Source organism: Epinephelus fuscoguttatus, linkage group LG21 (genome assembly GCF_011397635.1).
Source record: "Epinephelus fuscoguttatus linkage group LG21, E.fuscoguttatus.final_Chr_v1".
Taxonomy (NCBI): domain Eukaryota; kingdom Metazoa; phylum Chordata; class Actinopteri; order Perciformes; family Serranidae; genus Epinephelus; species Epinephelus fuscoguttatus.
In genome coordinates this window covers 22415555-22432443 of record NC_064772.1, presented here as the reverse complement: position 1 = coordinate 22432443, position 16889 = coordinate 22415555, and the positions used below count along the sequence as shown (strand labels likewise).

The 16889-nt window shown below is 43.3% G+C and overlaps 1 protein-coding gene across 19 annotated transcripts in view; it reads left to right on the top strand.

Moving 5' to 3' along the window:
• The window catches only part of eya1 (EYA transcriptional coactivator and phosphatase 1), a 69339-nt gene extending 53574 nt beyond the window's left edge, over nt 1-15765 (top strand). For all 19 annotated transcript variants that reach the window (XM_049565358.1, XM_049565378.1, XM_049565375.1 and 16 more), the window contains 6 exons: nt 7349-7407; nt 7525-7685; nt 7915-8029; nt 8352-8473; nt 9290-9390; nt 13601-15765. In XM_049565358.1, the coding sequence (XP_049421315.1) occupies nt 7349-7407; nt 7525-7685; nt 7915-8029; nt 8352-8473; nt 9290-9390; nt 13601-13681 (639 nt within the window). In that variant the 3' untranslated portion in view covers nt 13682-15765. The remainder of the gene's footprint in view (nt 1-7348; nt 7408-7524; nt 7686-7914; nt 8030-8351; nt 8474-9289; nt 9391-13600) is intronic.
• Nucleotides 15766-16889: the final 1124 nt, after the last annotated feature.

Genomic DNA, 16889 nt, shown 5'->3' with positions numbered 1-16889 from the left:
AACACTCGTGAAGGTACCCACAAACTCACACACACATATACCTGTGGAGCAACCCTGTGACACTGTGAGCTGACTGCTTTTATAGCTCCCAGCCTGCAGTCACAGGGTTGAACCCTCCTCTGTCACTCTCACCCAGGGGCTGCCTGTTAATGAGAGATGCTGTGAAACGCATGGTTACCTTTTCCTAGTGGCTGAAATGGCCCTCCAGAGCCTCTTAGTGTGGAGCATTTCTGTTAGTTTTATGTCCCACTGTAGAGAGTCAGATCCTGTACTCGCCATTCCATAAGATTGGTAGCTTTATGGTGTTTTCCTTGATACTATATTTTATTCCCAGTAAGGGGAAACATAATGCTAACTGTGCTTTTCATTGAAACATGAAATTGAGTCATTCAGTTGATCGGTTACCAATTAACACTGTAGTTTTGGGGCACTGAGTTTTATTTATATTTCGAGAACACCTTAAAACAACCCATCAAGATCTGCACCAGTGGAAAACTGTGAGGTGAGGGAATAGGAGTTCCTATTCCTTTTTTTTTCTTTCAGTTTTTCAATACACATTGTGCAACAGTGAACTAAAAAAGACCATTTTCATACATAGTATATTTTGTCAGATGGGCTTCTTTAGGCCTGCACACACTGATGTGGGTATTTCATCATTTGCCTGGCCACTGATGCAGTAGTCCTGTCATGCTGCTCGACATAACTCCATCACATCTCGAGGCGGGGCCACTGATGTGTTTTGGAAAGACTACAGAGAGAAAGTGGAGGTTTCAAAGCCACCCTGTCAATCTTCGCTCCACAGAGCTCCACCTCACCCCCACCCTCTGCCCACTATCCTAACACAGTCAGTACATGCACCAATAAGGGCGCAGGGTGCATGGAAAATATAAAATTACTGTCTGGTAACAAATGACATTTAAGGATAGATTTCTTGTCCTGAATTAGAGAGGGCGACGCAGCACCTGCCCGGCGTGGTCTGTGGAGGAAGAGAGCAGAAACTTGCAGAGATTTGTCCAGACAACAGTGTGCTTGGCAAGAATAAACTGTTTCTCTATGGATACGTTTGTTGCGAAGGGAAAATGCTGAAATGACTGAGATTTGATATTGCATTTAATGTCGCCCTCCTTGAGGTGTGGTTTGGACTTGCAACGCCAAAATTAGGAAATAATGAGAAGCAGCTCATCCATCACACAAAACTAATTTATACTTTTCACTGCCTACCTGTGGGGTGATTCATTCTTTTCCAACTTTTCAAGTCCCTACAGCTACGCTTTAAACACCACTTTGTTAATATTCAGTCTGTTCCTGAGCAAGGCGTATTTGTGCTCCCTCTGGATCCATTCCCCTGACCGTGTGAATTTTTGTAAAACCAGCATATATTTTCCTATACCTGTGCTTTGTTTGGCGCCGCTGTTTGAATTCCGTGGCTGTTCAAGCACAGATTGTGGATTGGAATGAAGTGGGTTCGAAGAACTCTCCCTTTGTTACCCACATCCTGTGTTTGACCCCCAGGTAATCACAGCCCCCCCTTCTCCCTTCTGCCCCCCCGCCCCACAGACAGGGGAGCCTGTGGTGGGAACAGAGAAGGAAGTTGCTGGGGGTCACAGACCACGGGGGGGATGACAGCCACTGCCGGTGGAGTGGCGGTATTGAGAACCTGCGAACCATGGATGAGCCTTTTTCACATGGCATTAGCCTGTAGGGTCACAAGGAATGCTGTGATGACGGCTGTTATCGCTCACACTGTGGTTTTGACCACCCACCCCCACCCCAGCGGCTCACCTGAGAGAGAGGATGAGAGAGAGGGGGCAGGTTGTGTCCAAGAAATGGACACAGTCTATACAGCAGTGACCTAGACCTGCATGGGAAAAAGGTCTAAGAGTTAGTTTAGATAGGTTGGCCCTTTCTGTGTTTTGGTAACATGCATTGCTGACTCGCCCCGTCTTTCTTCTCCCTGCCTCTGACTGTTGCAGTCACCACTCTGAGCTCTTTCCAGTGCTACAGGAAGACTCAGGCCGTCATCGCTGATTGCTTAATGACAGATGCCATGGGAACAAAGAAGGCTCTGATAACTTCCTCCACAGTGAGGAGTTTTCAGCAGACCAGTGGAAAGACAGAGAGACAGGGAAAGGAAGAGAGAGTGACTGATGTAAAGATGGAGGCATCCTGAGGCAGCAGCATCCTGTCTTCAATTGTTGCGCATTTCTTGGCGTTGTTCCTGTACAGATAAAGACTGTTTGGTAGCTCAGATAAAAGAGAGGAATGTTGCTGATGAATTTAACAGAAAGACATAGTGTTTGCATAAGGAGTAATTGCGATGGCTTCTGGTGGAGGGTCTTCACTCCTGAGTACAGTAGGAACATCTGGTGTGAGTTAGTGGTGATTGTAGGTTTTAGAGAGACCACTGTTTGCTTGGTGAGGGGAGAATGGGGGGATTCGATGGAAAAGACATGTTCAAAAGGTTCTGAGAAATTCTCTGACTGCCAATGTGCCACCATCTTGAAGCCCTGTCATTCTGTTGTTAGTGTTACACAAACAAAATAATAGCAGCATGTTATTTTTGCTTTTAAGCCTTTCAATGAGTCAGTGACAGTAACTTTAAGTGCTTGTGAATTATTTTGATCAAGTCAGGTGACACTAATAAAACTGAAAAATGTATTTTTTATCAGACACACACTGTTAAAAATGTGCTAACTAGAACTGTATAGGGTTTTGCGGCTTGTCCCCATAGGAGAGCATTTTTTGGTTCCTGGTTGAAACCTTAATAAAGGTTCCACCTGGAACCCTTTAAGAGACTTCTACCAAGTGTCCAAAATAAGGCCTTGATCACACAGAAAGCATTTTAGCAACTTTTTGTAATTGTTTTTAATGAGAATAAAGCTTTTTGCTCGCAGTGTTTGTGTTGCAGCACACCTCTCATTTCTGCGCCCTAGGTGCCTGGCGTTTTTCTAGAGCACTCAAACTCCTCAACTCAGAGCAGAAAAGTGCCCCACTTCATCTCCGCTTTTTTTCCCATTGTCCAAACGGATGATTTGAGAGACGGGCCTTCTGTGGTGGTCACAACAACAAGCTTACAGTTGGTACACCATGGAGGAGAAACTGGTGGTAGCTGTTGCTGGATACCCAGAGCTATACGGCCCAACACTAGACAGCAGGTTGTCAAACTCCCCCAGAGTCATCCTAAAGAATGCCTGGAAAGGGCCATCATCGAGGCGAAGCTCCTGGACCTACTGGTGGTACTCCCCGTGATCCATACTCTTTTTTAGGGTCTCGTGTACCCACACAGATCTCTGTTTCCCTGTGCCCAACAAACTATTTGCTGACTGCCTCTCACCCTGAACCAGAGGTATAGCAAATATCCTATGCCTGTCCATTTTAGTAACTAGCTGCTAATAAACTTTAGATTGATTACACAGGAAGGTTGGGGTAAGTTTTGCAACCTGCAAAACGCTTCTGTGTGATCCCAGCCTAAAGGGTTATACCTAGAACCATCTGTGAAAGGTTTCACCCAGAACACCACATGAGAGGTTTTACAGAAAACCCTTTTATGGTGTAATTGTTCCACCAGATCTCTCCCTGGGGGTTCCATACAGAAACTTTCCACCTTCTGAGGGTGCTAACAAGAATCCACACAGGAGGTTCTACTAAGAACCCTTTTACATTCAAGGGTTTCATCTAAAAAGCTCCTAGTGTACTCTGAAAATAGTAACTGACCATATTACCCACAGATCCCTATCCCATTTGTCATAGTTTTAGTTTAACAAGGTAGCCTTGGGTCAAGGGAACCACGTTCAGCAGCTTTTGGCTTCATGAGGCTCCGAAAGGTCCATGGCTGACGTGGCCCAGTGCAACCCACAGCGCTCATGGTTTACAATCACGCTTTTAAGGGGGTTGTGATTTTGTAAAAATCACTACAATTGGGGTTTCTTTGCTATGGTGGAGTGTTGTTGGGAATTGAAATTTGTTTCCGAATTACTGCCGAATACAAAATGCCTTAGGAAAATATGGTATTGTATAGTAAGAAATGGTGGTGAAGATATAGTAAGAATAAAGGGAATTAAGGGGGTTCCAGACATATGTACATTTTAAAAATACTTTTTGAAACACAAGTTAACATTTGAATATTTTGAGGAAGAATTTTTGAGGGTTTGAGGGTGAGAGTTTTTAATGGAACCCCTAGTCTTACAAAAAACCCTTTATTCAGAAGCAAATGGTTCATGGTCGAACCTCTGCCCTCAAAAGAACTCTTTTGAAACCCTTATTTCTAAGAGTGTAGTATGCATTTTTCTGTATGCTATAGAGTCCGTCAGTCAGTAAAACTCACCACCCCATGGTGTTTCTTTCCATCCCATCCACCTCGACTATATGACTGTACTTAACTGACTTGAACCTGCACCGTCCATGGCCCTGTGGTGTTTACGAGGCCTTCAGAAGTGCCTCCTAATGAATATGTGTAAGGGTTACTGTACAACATTACCCACAGCCACCTCCTCTATTAGCTCTCCCAGTCCTCCCAGGAAGCCAGTGCAGAGGTTTATGCCAGCCCCAGCTGGGAACAGTAATTGTTGGAGTCTGGGCATTCTTGCAACGACCCCCTCCCTTTTTATTCACCGCACACACACACAGACAGACAAACTTCTATCTGGAGGTCTTGAGCCCCGTTCAGCTGTTAATTAAGCGTTGTAATATTTACAGAATTTAAAACTATGTAAACATGCAGAAACAATGAAATGGAAGGGGTACAAGCATCAGACCCCTGTGTTTGTCTTGGTGGTTTGAATCTTTAACACTTTACATTTGTTGAGGTTTGATGTGTTTATTATCTTTGAGGATTTTGGAAAGTCCATGAAAAATCATTCATAATCAGGCTGCAATTATAATGGCTATGGTTAGGCCTAATTACTGAGACATATTTATGTGTTACGGGTCATGTCGGAGTTCTGGCTTTGGCACCTAAAGTAGGCCCATAATTAACATGCTGAGTCATATTCTTCTCGCATAGCTGTTTTGATCCATGCTGGCTGTCAGACTCTGAAAGAAACACATTACAGGGGAAGAACAAACATGAGGAACTATTGTCATCAAACAAGTACAATTAGGCAATGATATACCAAACGAGTGCTTTGCAGCGGGCTGATTGTGTCTGATTCATCAGCGGGTAATTACTGGATAATAGAAGCATTCCAGTCACTTGCACCAGAATGGGAGGTCTTTGAAAGAAGGCTTTATGAGGTGCTTAACCCAGGGTGCAGTTTTTGTTTTCCTAAACAAACAGACATGCCTCTACTACTTAAGGAATTAAGCACACCAATACTTCTGGCTTTGGTTCTGCTCTGAAAAAAATTGGGGATAATTCGCAAACATAAATTGTCCACAAGTTTGTTGGCAGCAGATCCTCAAGCTGGGACAAATTGCTGCTTTCTTCAACTATTAAAGATCCACTGGTGAGTGTCTGGAAACAGATTAGGCCAGCAGAGCTAAGAGCCCCCGCCTGAACCCCATCTCCAATTGGCAGTCCATCTTCTGGAACGCGGGGCTCAGAGCTCGCTCCATGTGAGGTCACTTTGGACTCTCTCCCCCAGCCTTTTACCCGCTGCTCTCCTCTGTCTCCACCTCTCTACCCTTCCACCCCCTTATCGGGGTGCCGGAGCCCCGGAGAGGAGGGGAGAGAGGTCACGGGGTCAAAGTCTTTTCCTCTTTGGATCTCGGGGCTTGCTGGGAGAGGCTTGGCGAGAGAATGGCTGCATTAGAGCAGGGGTTGGGGGTCAAGATTTTAATTCTGTTAAAGAACAGCTGGTTTGAGTTTCTCCTCACGTCGCTCTCCCCTCCCTTTCCCCACAAATCCAGGGAGATGAAAAATTTGTTCAGAGGGGAACCAGTAAAATAAAAAAGGTTTACAGTCCAAAGCCCTTACCCTTACCCTGCTCTAGCATTAGAGAGGAATGCAATAACGTCAGCATTTGGCCCCAGTTAGATTGACTTAAAACAAGGAAGTCCTTTCTGTGTTTTGGTGTCTTAACAGCCGGATGAAACTTAATTAAAAAGCTTAAAAAATCGGGAGGGATTTTTCATACTGGAGACTGGAGGAATTCTCTCCCTCAAGTTTCAATTTCCATGTGAAATTATTATTTCTCACATAACTTTAAACAGGTGAGACTAACATTTTGGGCGGTTACACAATCAATTAAAAAACCGTAGCTTTCCAGAGGAATTAATCCAGAGAAACTACTTCATAGAGATATCAAATACTCTCTCTGTTATTCATTCTAGATTAGGACTGACTGAAACAAATTGAAAGTCTGGCGTCACATTAATTTCAAAGTTTTTGATCTTAACAAGGGTATTGCTAAACCTCCTGTTGGCTAGATTGCTCGCCACCAAAGCAGAAAGAAGCTTTGCTACTCTGTCTCTTCTCTGCCCAGTGTGAAATGTGTTGATCTCAATGCCAAGGCAGGACTCCCTCACATTTCAAGCTGGCCGAGGGGGGCGGAGAGAGGGGAGGAAGGGGGAGGCACTAGAGCTCTCCTATAAATGGAAAACTAATAACAGATTTTTAGTCTGCTTTCTCCTGTGCTCTTTTGCCGGCTGGCTGGCTGACTGGCCCCGGGGCTGTGTTGGTGTGTGGCGCAGCAGCAATCAGAGGTCATAATTTCATTGGCGGTTAGCATCAGGTTCAATTTTTTCTAGTAGGTTACATTTACCAGAAAGTCTGGATTGTGTTACTGTGTACCGGCGGAATCAGCGCAGAGCTGCAGAATCCCTCTACCTTTCCAAGAGGAGCCAGGCACCCCCAAGGGGGAAGAGGAGTGCACACATATGTTTAGAGATGCACACACTCATGCACAGACACATGCACAGACCATTAGTGCCAAGGCTCTTCATACATTCAGCTAGCCCACATACATCTTTCTACTGTATGTATATATATCAGTACTTGCAGACATAGCGGTTCAAATGCCAACCTGGGGAGTGCTTAGAGTTGCTGGATTGGGACTTAATTGGTTATGTCTGTGGGTGTGCATATCTTTAGACCCCTCTAGTGGTAGCAGTCCATTCTGACTGATGATGAGGTTACTTTTTGTTTAGATAGAGCTGGTGAGGGCGCAAGGGAAAAAAAATGTGGATAGCTTATTCAAAAAGATATAAGGAGAAAGTCAAGGCAAAGGAGCTTAAGACCGAGGTGTCCAGCCAAAGCACAAATTCCTGAATAAATATGTTCTTCCTAGTGAAAAATGACCTGAAACATGTGGGGAGTGTCCTTTCCCAGGAAAGAAACCCCTCAAAAAATGATTTCTTTAAGAGTGTGCAAATCCTACATCACTCAAAGTGTGTGTTCTGTGTGTTACAGGAATGTGATCAGGTACATATCGACGATGTGTCCTCCGATGATAACGGCCAGGATCTGAGGTACAACACTGGTACACTTACATCCTTGGTTGAAAAGTCAAAATAAACGGTGCCATTTGCTTGCATCAACGTCGGTGCAGCCTGTGCTGACAGATTCTTTCTTTGTCTTCATCCCAGTACGTATAACTTCGGCGCTGATGGTTTCCACGCAGCAGCGACCAGTGCCAATCTATGTCTGGCCACAGGCGTGCGGGGAGGTGTGGACTGGATGAGAAAACTGGCCTTCCGCTACAGACGAGTAAAAGAAATCTACACCACCTACAAAAATAACGTTGGAGGTAATCCCCAACGAGCAGCGCTGCCTCTGTGCAGATCTGTCGAGTAGAAATGAGTCTGCAGATGTACGTGCCCTTATTTGTGTGTGCGTTTGTGTGAGCGTCTGCGCGTGTTCATGTGTGTGTGTTCTAAAAGCACACATGCCACACCACTTGGTCAGGGTAAATTTTGAAAATTTCAGTGGTATTCGGAGGGCTGGTCCAACCCAAACAATGTTACCCTGCGTTTCAGGTCTGTTGGGCCCAGCCAAAAGGGAAGCCTGGTTGCAATTGCGAGCAGAAATCGAAGCCTTGACGGACTCCTGGTTAACACTGGCACTGAAAGCACTAACATTAATCCACTCAAGGTAGGACTCCAGTGAGGAAAATTGTACCCAGTCCCATACCGCACATCTATAAACTCGCATGTGGTGTAAATAAGTCAACTCCATAGTCTCAAGCTATTAAAGAAACAGTGCTCTGGATTTGTCTTTGATTTTGAAAGTGTGCTAAGAAGTCTTCCTTTGAAAGGAAGCTCAGATTTAATCCTTAATTGCATGACATCTTTTAAACAATTGATACATTGCAGTGTCTTTATTTTTCTGCACACTGTGTTTTCTTTTGTCCTCCCTTCAAGTGATTTAGAATGATGTCATCCCTTTGCTCTCCTCCTCTGTCTGTCTACCACAGGTCAAACTGTGTGAATATCCTGGTGACCACCACGCAGCTCATCCCAGCCCTGGCTAAGGTCCTGCTCTACGGCTTGGGGATAGTCTTTCCTATCGAGAATATTTATAGTGCAACCAAAATAGGTAAATGTGTGATTTGAATCCTCTTCTGTTTCGTCCACTGTGATCAATCAATCACATGAAGTTATGTTAAAGTAGAAAGTTAAGACACACATGTTACCTTAGTGACGGGACAGAGGCGTGGATGGGGTGGGAGATTCAGTCACCGGAGAGGGTTGATGTTCTTCTATGAAGGAATAGGCCTAATCAGCCTGGGATTATTTTCCTGGAGCTGGGCCTGCGCTGGGCCTCCCCAGGCCTCTCCTGTTCAGTCTCTGCATATGAAACCACTTCTGCACATTTATGTCATTCCACAGCAACAAGACCCCCCCCCCCCATTCCTCTTCCTCCTCCAATCTCCCCCCTTTTCCTCCAGTCCTTCCCCTCCTTCACTGTTTCAAATGCAAAATAAACATCAAGCTTTACTCCCGCACCATTTTCAGGCCCATCAGCGCAGAGTTGGAGCAGAGTGCAGCTCAGGGTTCCTCGGAGCCTTAAGCTCACCGGTCCTCCTAACCAGACCCTGTAGCATGCAAGAGTGATTTTAGTTGATTTAAATCCATTTAACCCAGGTTTGAGGAGCAGAAGGGCAGAGTTAATGCTTTTCAGATTGCCTTTATCTACGGGCTGATCTTATCACATCTCCTCGCTGAGCTCAAAGTGTTTACACTCTGCCCTATTTTGTACGTGTGGTGTTTTTAAAGGGGCTCTTGTCACCCCGTGCCTTTGAATCACCTTGATGGCATTTAGTGCGGGTCCCCCGAAAGTGCCCATGTGCCTGTGTATCTGTTTGCATCCACTCGACACTCTGCTAACATCCTGCTGTCGACTCCCCCGCAGGGAAGGAGAGCTGCTTTGAGAGAGTAATTCAAAGGTTCGGGAGGAAAGTTGTTTACATTGTCGTTGGAGATGGTGTGGAAGAGGAGCAAGGCTCAAAAAAGGTAAGAGGTCTTGGAATAATAGATACTGCATACTGGGGATGGGACAATACATGATTTTACAGTACATTGCAATAAAAAAACAAACAGTAAGTCGATCATGGTGACTTTCCATTATTTGGATCATCTTAAATATCATTGCCAGCAGCACCCAGAGAGACTGCTGGGCAACCAACCATTAAAGAGACTCCAACTTCAAAAACACAAAAGATCTCAAAGGAGCAGTGTGTAAGATTTCGAGGCCGTAAGTGCCAAGTGTGAACTCCTGGTTAGGATTCCTTCAGGTTTCATTGTTCAGGAGGTTTTAATCCGGAGTCGAATAATTAGCGACGGTTTCTTCCTCTCCAAAACAAACAGACCCAGTGATTTAAATTGGTAAAAACACTGAATGACGCAGTTTCACGGTAAAAACATTAGTGTTTTTGGCGCTGTTTGGCTCATCGTGGAGGGGCTGGTAACTATGATGGCCAATGTGAAAATGCGAAGAGCCATATGTAGAGCCAGTGTTTGGTTTGTCTGTTCTTGGCTACTGTAGAAACATGACTGTGCAATATGGCGGACTCTGTGGACAAGGACCTGCTACCTATGTAAATATAAACAGCTGATTTTAAGGTAACAAAAACACGACAAATCTTATTTTCAGGTGATTATACACTAAAGGAAAACATACGTATTATATTACGCTCGATTTTTGCCAATATACCCCCCTAAATCCTACACACTGGACCTTTAATCACGCACTGGCATATTTTATATCAAAAGATATGATGCCATTTTAAATAGTTGAAAAGCCTGGCTTCTGAGTGAAAAGGACGTTCAGTAAAATCATGAATCATATCATGAATCGACCAGGATAATCATGCCATGAAATGTTCATATAGTCCCATGCCTACACCATACACACTGAGTCCTGGTGCAGAGACAGTGTTTGGACTTGTGATTACTCTCCATGAGGTCAGGAGTTCATTATGAATGCTCACAGAACACAAAACATACCTGCCATAGTTTCCCAAAGAAAGGAATCAGCACTCCAGGTTCCCTCCTCAATGGTCTTACTTTCATTCGTTTATCCTCTTATAGGGCGTCCAAGTACAAGGGAGAAAGTCTGTAGTGTGTAATCAGCGCTCTTCCTCCGCCATCTCAGGTTTACAGAGCAGGGGAGGGGAGAGATGGCATAATTATATATTCCTGCTCGGTACCCTGAGCAGCGTGAATGCTGTGTGTGTAATGCTAGGCAAGCCCTTTCAGGCATGTTGAGGGCACATTGTAAATACAGCACGCATACAGGAGACTTAAATCATTGTTGGTGGAATTGGAATATTTACTGCAACGACAAGCCTCTTGGCACGGGACGGATCAAGAGAGCCGACAGTATCTGTTCAGATTAATCTGACTTTGCCCTTTTTGTTACCTGTCGGCTCTTGCTCCACAATTTGTGTACTCAGCGTTTCTGCCAAGTTTGGATGTAAACCCAACGCCGCATGCAAGCCGCACACAGCAAACATATTCATTAGCAAATTAATCAGCGGCCCAAGAGCATATTTCCCTGACAGTCGTGGTGAGCCACAGTGTCAGGGTGAAGACGTGGAGTTTCCCTTTGAAAAGCCTCCAGCTCCTTTTTCACCTGTTTCTCAGTAAACAACCAGGAGAAGCGTGAGGACAGATGAAGAGCGATTAGGCGGCGATTAGGAAGAAGTAGCAACCTTTACCCTGGATAAGAGTGTAAAGCAATAGCTCTGTATTATGAAAAGCGAACACACCCTGGGAATATGGTCTTTGAGGGATGATTGTGGAAAAAGATGCAAATATTTTCACTCAGTCTTGAGTTGTCGGAGTGTGACATTGATGGAAGGATAAGGCGTTTTTTTTTCCCCCACATCTGAGTGGTGAGAGTCCCACGACACGCCATGCGGTAAAAGGTTTCTGTGTCAACATCAGAGAGGACGTGAAATAACACAACAATTTCACCCGTCAGGAGGCACACATCAGACGTGACACTGTGAGGAACTACAAAAGCAAATGTCTAAAAGTTCTCTCGGCCCTCATTCCTCCATCCAAAAAAAATCCCTGAAACAATTCTGCCTTCAGTTATTACCGTCGCCTGGGAGAGAGGGCAGAGATAGCATCTCCAGCTTTTAAACTTAAAAGCAAAGACAATTTACAAAACAAAAAGCAAAGAGCTTTTTAAGGGTCAGTGCAGGCTCTCCTAAGCGGAACATATGCCTGGGAGAGGCCATACCTTTGATAAGGGGAGGGTAATGGGCTCCACACACTGAGGAGCTGAGGACTCTACCTGACAAGCTCCTTTCATTCTCTGCGACTCAGGTTTCTCCCCCGTCCTCTGCTTGGGAACAACAGCTCATTTGCACTGTCCCAAACACACACCGGCAGGCAGGAGGCTCATTCAAAAGACCCTGTGGGGAGTTCATTTCTGTTGAGGTTGAAGACAGCTACTGGATTAGTTTGGCGGTATAAAACTACACATTGGTGCAGAAGAGAAATTAGTTAGAGGTACAGATGTACTATTTGGCTGCACGGACAGATGCACAGGGGAGCAAGAGGAGCAGTTGTGGTGTTACTGATATGATTGCTTTTCCTGGTGAAAGGACCAGACTCACTCCTTTCATTGAATGTATCAGCTGGAGGGTAAAAAATAAAATCGTCTTCGTAGAGCTGCAACTTGATTATTTTGATTGTTAGTAAGAGGTGGGACCAAGACTCAAGTATGTCTCAAGTCTTCACATTCAAGTTCCAAGTCAGGTCTAGAAGTCAAGACAGGCAAGTCTCAAGTCAAGTCCTGAGTTCAGAACTTTGAGTGTTGAGTCTTAAACAAGTCATAATGGACTCTAATCCAAATATAATACCTTTTTAATAACAGAGTAATAATATATTAAATTTTAAAAAATTGTATTTATTTCTAAAAACAAGTTTTAGCTTTTGTACGCCAACAACATTGTCCTTCTTATCCACTTTTCCAACTGGTGTTCACTTATGTAACTTTAGTTCCTCATTGTTTTCTCCTGCAACTTCACTGAAGGCTGTCAGATTGGTTCAAACAAAGTGGATCTAAAGTGTAAATCAAGGGAAATTAACTAATTCCTGACACAATTTTTAATTGAGATACATTTTAATATTTGGGTTTTGGGGAAGGTATCAAGTATTTTCAAGTCAAAAGGCTTAAGTGAAGTCACCAGTCATTGGTGTTCAAGTCCAAGTCAAGTTGCAAGTCTTTGGTTTTGTCACATCGAATCTAAATTCATCAAATTTGTGACGCGAGCACACACCTTGATTGTTGATTCATACATCAGTTAGTTTCTTGATTAATCAATTAGTAGAAAAGTCAGAAAATGGTAACAAAAAAAAATGTCAATCATTGTTTTCCAAAGTCCAAGATGACATCCTCAAATGTCTTGTTTTGTCCACAACCCAAAAATATTCAGTTTGCTGTCATAGAGGAGAGAAGACACCAGAAAATATTCACATTTTAGAAGCTGGAATTAAAAGATTTAGACTTTTTTCCTTAAGTGCGGGAGTCCTTTTGCAACTTTTTTGACTTTTTCTTAAATAAATACTCAAACTGATTAATCAAGTATCAGTTTAGTCTGTGATTAATTTAATAGTCAACAACTAATTAATTAATCATTGCAGCTCTACTTGTTAGCACTTCTTGTGAGTGCTAACAAGTAGAGCTGCATGGGCTTGTTTTGTTTTGTCTATATTCCCTTTTCAGTCTACCCTCATTTATGTATTCTGTGTCACTGTCTTTGGATTTTTATACCTTCCTTTGCATCACTTAAAAAACTAATATAATTTTGAGAAATAAGATAGGAAGCTTACCCTTATTTTCATTTTTGATGAAGTTGTTGACTAATATTTTTATAAAAATGTCAGAAAATAGTGACAAAATAGTCACAAGTTTACAGTTTTAAATTGCTTGTTTTATCTGACCAGTTGTCCAAAGTTCAAAGATATTCAGTTTACAATAAAATAATAGAATAAAGCAACAAATCTACACATTTGCGTATTTGAAGCTGGAATGTGAAATTTTTTGCCATTTTTCTTCAATAAATGACTGACATGATTCATTTAGATTTTGTAGTTTACCATAATTTCTGTAAGTTGACTTGTGTCAGCCATGAAATCCTACAGAATTTGTTTTAATAAAACTTAATTAAACAAGATGTGATTTTTTTTTTTTTTTTTCCTCCCACAGCACAACATGCCCTTCTGGAGGATCTCCAGCCATTCAGACCTCATGGCCCTCCACCACGCTCTAGACCTGGAGTACTTGTAGCACTACACCACCATCGTACACCCTGCTCCGCCTCAGCACACCCTGCAACCTTTCACCTTCGCCCTCCAGCCCCGTCCCACGCTTGCCGCAGAGCCTGCAGCTCAGAAAAGACCCCCCTACGCTGCCTGGCGTCTGTCTTCCAATACACAGGAAGAAAAGAAGAGGAGAATGGAGGAAGAAAAAAAAAGGGCCGAGCGCACGGTTAATGTGCTGACATACGGTCACACTTCGTCTTAACCCTAAACTTTTTTTTTTTTTTTTTTTTTTCTCTGGAAGCGAAGGAGAGAGGTGAATTTACGGCGCTGCAGCTGCTTGCCCTGGTTACTGTGAATTGGCTGCTTTCTGAAGCTGTCAAAGTGTTTTACGGCCCCCGTTTGTGCCGGGACTCTGTCAGGGTTCACACCTGTGAGGAGAGCAGAGCTACTGATGGCCTCGCCCACCTCGCCTCGCCTCACCTTGCCACAGAACTCAGCTACAGCAAACCACAGGCCCACGACTACTGGTGGTGACATTTCTCCGTCCCTCTAGCTCTCCACCTCCCACCTCTTCCTGTTCCTTATCTGTCTACCTACTTTTTAGTCTCTCTTCCGTCATGGGACAGACAGACAAAGCGACTGCTCCTCTGTTAACCGCCGGCCTGGGAGTCCTGTGCTTGTTATTTATGAACGGAGACTTTGTGAGTGGCGCCGTGCCACAGAGAAGGTACCTCGACGACAAAAGACTCGTGCCTTTTACAAAGTACTATTGATTTCCACCACAGCGAGAGGAAGACGTTTAGGGAAGAAACAAAAAAAATGGGGTTTTCTAATAATTTAAGAAAATTACAAAAAACTTTATTTACAACGCTGAGACAATCGTGTATAGAGGAAATCTTTTTTGTGTGTGTAAGTTTGTAATCACTGGACTATTCCTTCCTATATTCATTTAGGTACGTGCTCTTGAAAGGTGGCAATGCTTTTTCATTGAAGTAAAAGATTAAATAAATAAATAAAAGGCATCCCATCGCACACGTGCTTGTGCGACGCCTGAAAGTGTTGATGTGTTCAAGTTTTGTTCAGTAAACAAATATGTAGATAATGGGATTTTGTGATAAATCGTTTTGTCAAGACCAAAAGCATGGATGTCAAGTGTCAATGAACCTTTCATTTGATTCTGTGATGTTTCTCATCCCTAACAGGAAACTTCAGTCACACCTTTATACAGCTTAACAGGTCTCCTCTACTGCAAGTCCTTTTTAAAGGGAAAGACATTTTCTTTTTTTAGTTATTCAGAAAGGTAGCTCACAACTTGTGTCCTCACGGCATTTCACCAGCTTGCAGCCCCGACCCCAGATAGTTTTTCGGTTTTGGCGTGGAAGTGAGAAACCTTCCTGCCTCTTGAGAGCCATTTTAACAACAAATTTGAAGAATTTAAAGAAAAAAGCAGGCTTGAATAGGTTTTATTATCTTTTATACAAGCGCTATAACGACTCTTGTACAGCGAGCGTAATTTTGTATGATGTAGTGTTTTTATTTCGACTTTGAGAAATACATTCTGTGTCCCTCTTTGAAATGGTTGAAAGTCACGAAGCCCTTTTTTCATGAGGCTTCGACATCTGTGGACGGGGAAAACCGTAATTAACGTTGAGAGAAAAGCCACTAACTTCGAGGGGTTTGTGAACATACAGGACATGTGCTATCGACTGTGAATTTCTTAAACAGAAACCCATTCGTTGTGTTTCTAATTTTTTCCCTCCTTTGCACATGATCACTGTTGGCCTTTACATTTCAATTTGGATCCCTCTCTTCCCCCGAACACACCCATCTTCTCAAAATAACTTCTTCCCCCACACTCTGGGGGTATCTACATATTGCTGCTAGATCAAGGTAATGGTAGGTAACTAGAGGAAATGTTTTATAGATTCATACAGCACGCTTTTTTTTATTATGTTGCAATCATAAATGCAAACTGGAAATACTTTACACTACATGGGCCTCATTGTGAAACGCAAAAGATTGTTGTGTCTGCAAAATATGTGTACAGATGTTTTTGACATTATTATTTGATTGTGTTTAAATTAATAAAAACTGATTTGTGAACTGTTACATGTTGCCCTCTGATTTTTTTATTTAAAACTACAACTTAGTAGATTATTTAAAATATTATATACAGAACAGTAGCTGCAAAATACAGTTTAACACTGACATTTTATTAACTAGCGTCCATTGTGTGTTAATAATACTGGAATAACATCACTGTCTGCCCCCAGAGTCCAGAGACTGACACTGATGTCACAGGCTTCTGCCACTAATCCTACCAGGAAACAAATAGAAACTGGAGCTGGTGCAAGTCTAGACCAAACAACATCATGCCCCCACATGCTAATGACATCCTTTAGCTGATAAAAATAAAATCCTTCTTCACCTAAATGACGAAAAGGCTTTGTATTTTTGTGGTTGAATTTCTATTGTATTGTTCCTGTTAGACAATGCTAGATTTTCTCAGTAGCTTTAACAATGTCAAACATGTGTCACACATTCTTGAGGCTCCAGAAGCCGAGCCAATCCTCAGCCCAATATTCGCAACAGCCCCATCCTTACGTCTGTGCATAATTAACATATATCCAACCACTCCAAGCCATAGAGAGCTGAGTTAGTTTAAATAACACATGAAAAATATTTATGGGGTTGATTTTATGAGGTGGTCACAGCTAAGACAGTCCAGCGTGTAACACTAGCCCGGACAGGGAAGAAAGTGTCCGGCCTCCAAAACCACGTTGGAGAATTAAGCATGCGTGGAATTTTATTTAGAGTCGCACGGCCCATTTAATATCCAGATCAATTATGTTTTCAGATGGAGTGGGAGTGATGACCGGGGTGAGGTGCACACGTCTGCCAGGCTGGACAAAGCAAGTCGGGTTGCTACTGTCGGAATGCGCCGACACAATGACCCCTAATGTGCTTTTTCCACTTCCGAACAGCTGAAAGACTGAGTAGTGTCTGAGGTCCTGCCTGGCTGTGTTTGGAGCAGAGGAGCGCTGCTGCACAGAATAGAGGTCTGTTCTCTTTGATAAGTTTTCCCGATGTTCAGAGACCTGGCAGAGAAACTCAGACACAACCAGACCAGACATTTTGTAAAAGAAAAAGTGGGTGTTGTGGCATGTTGGCCAGCCGCTCTGGCTGCTCGTGCTGAACAGAAGGGAATAAAAATAAGAGCTAGATTGTGTCTG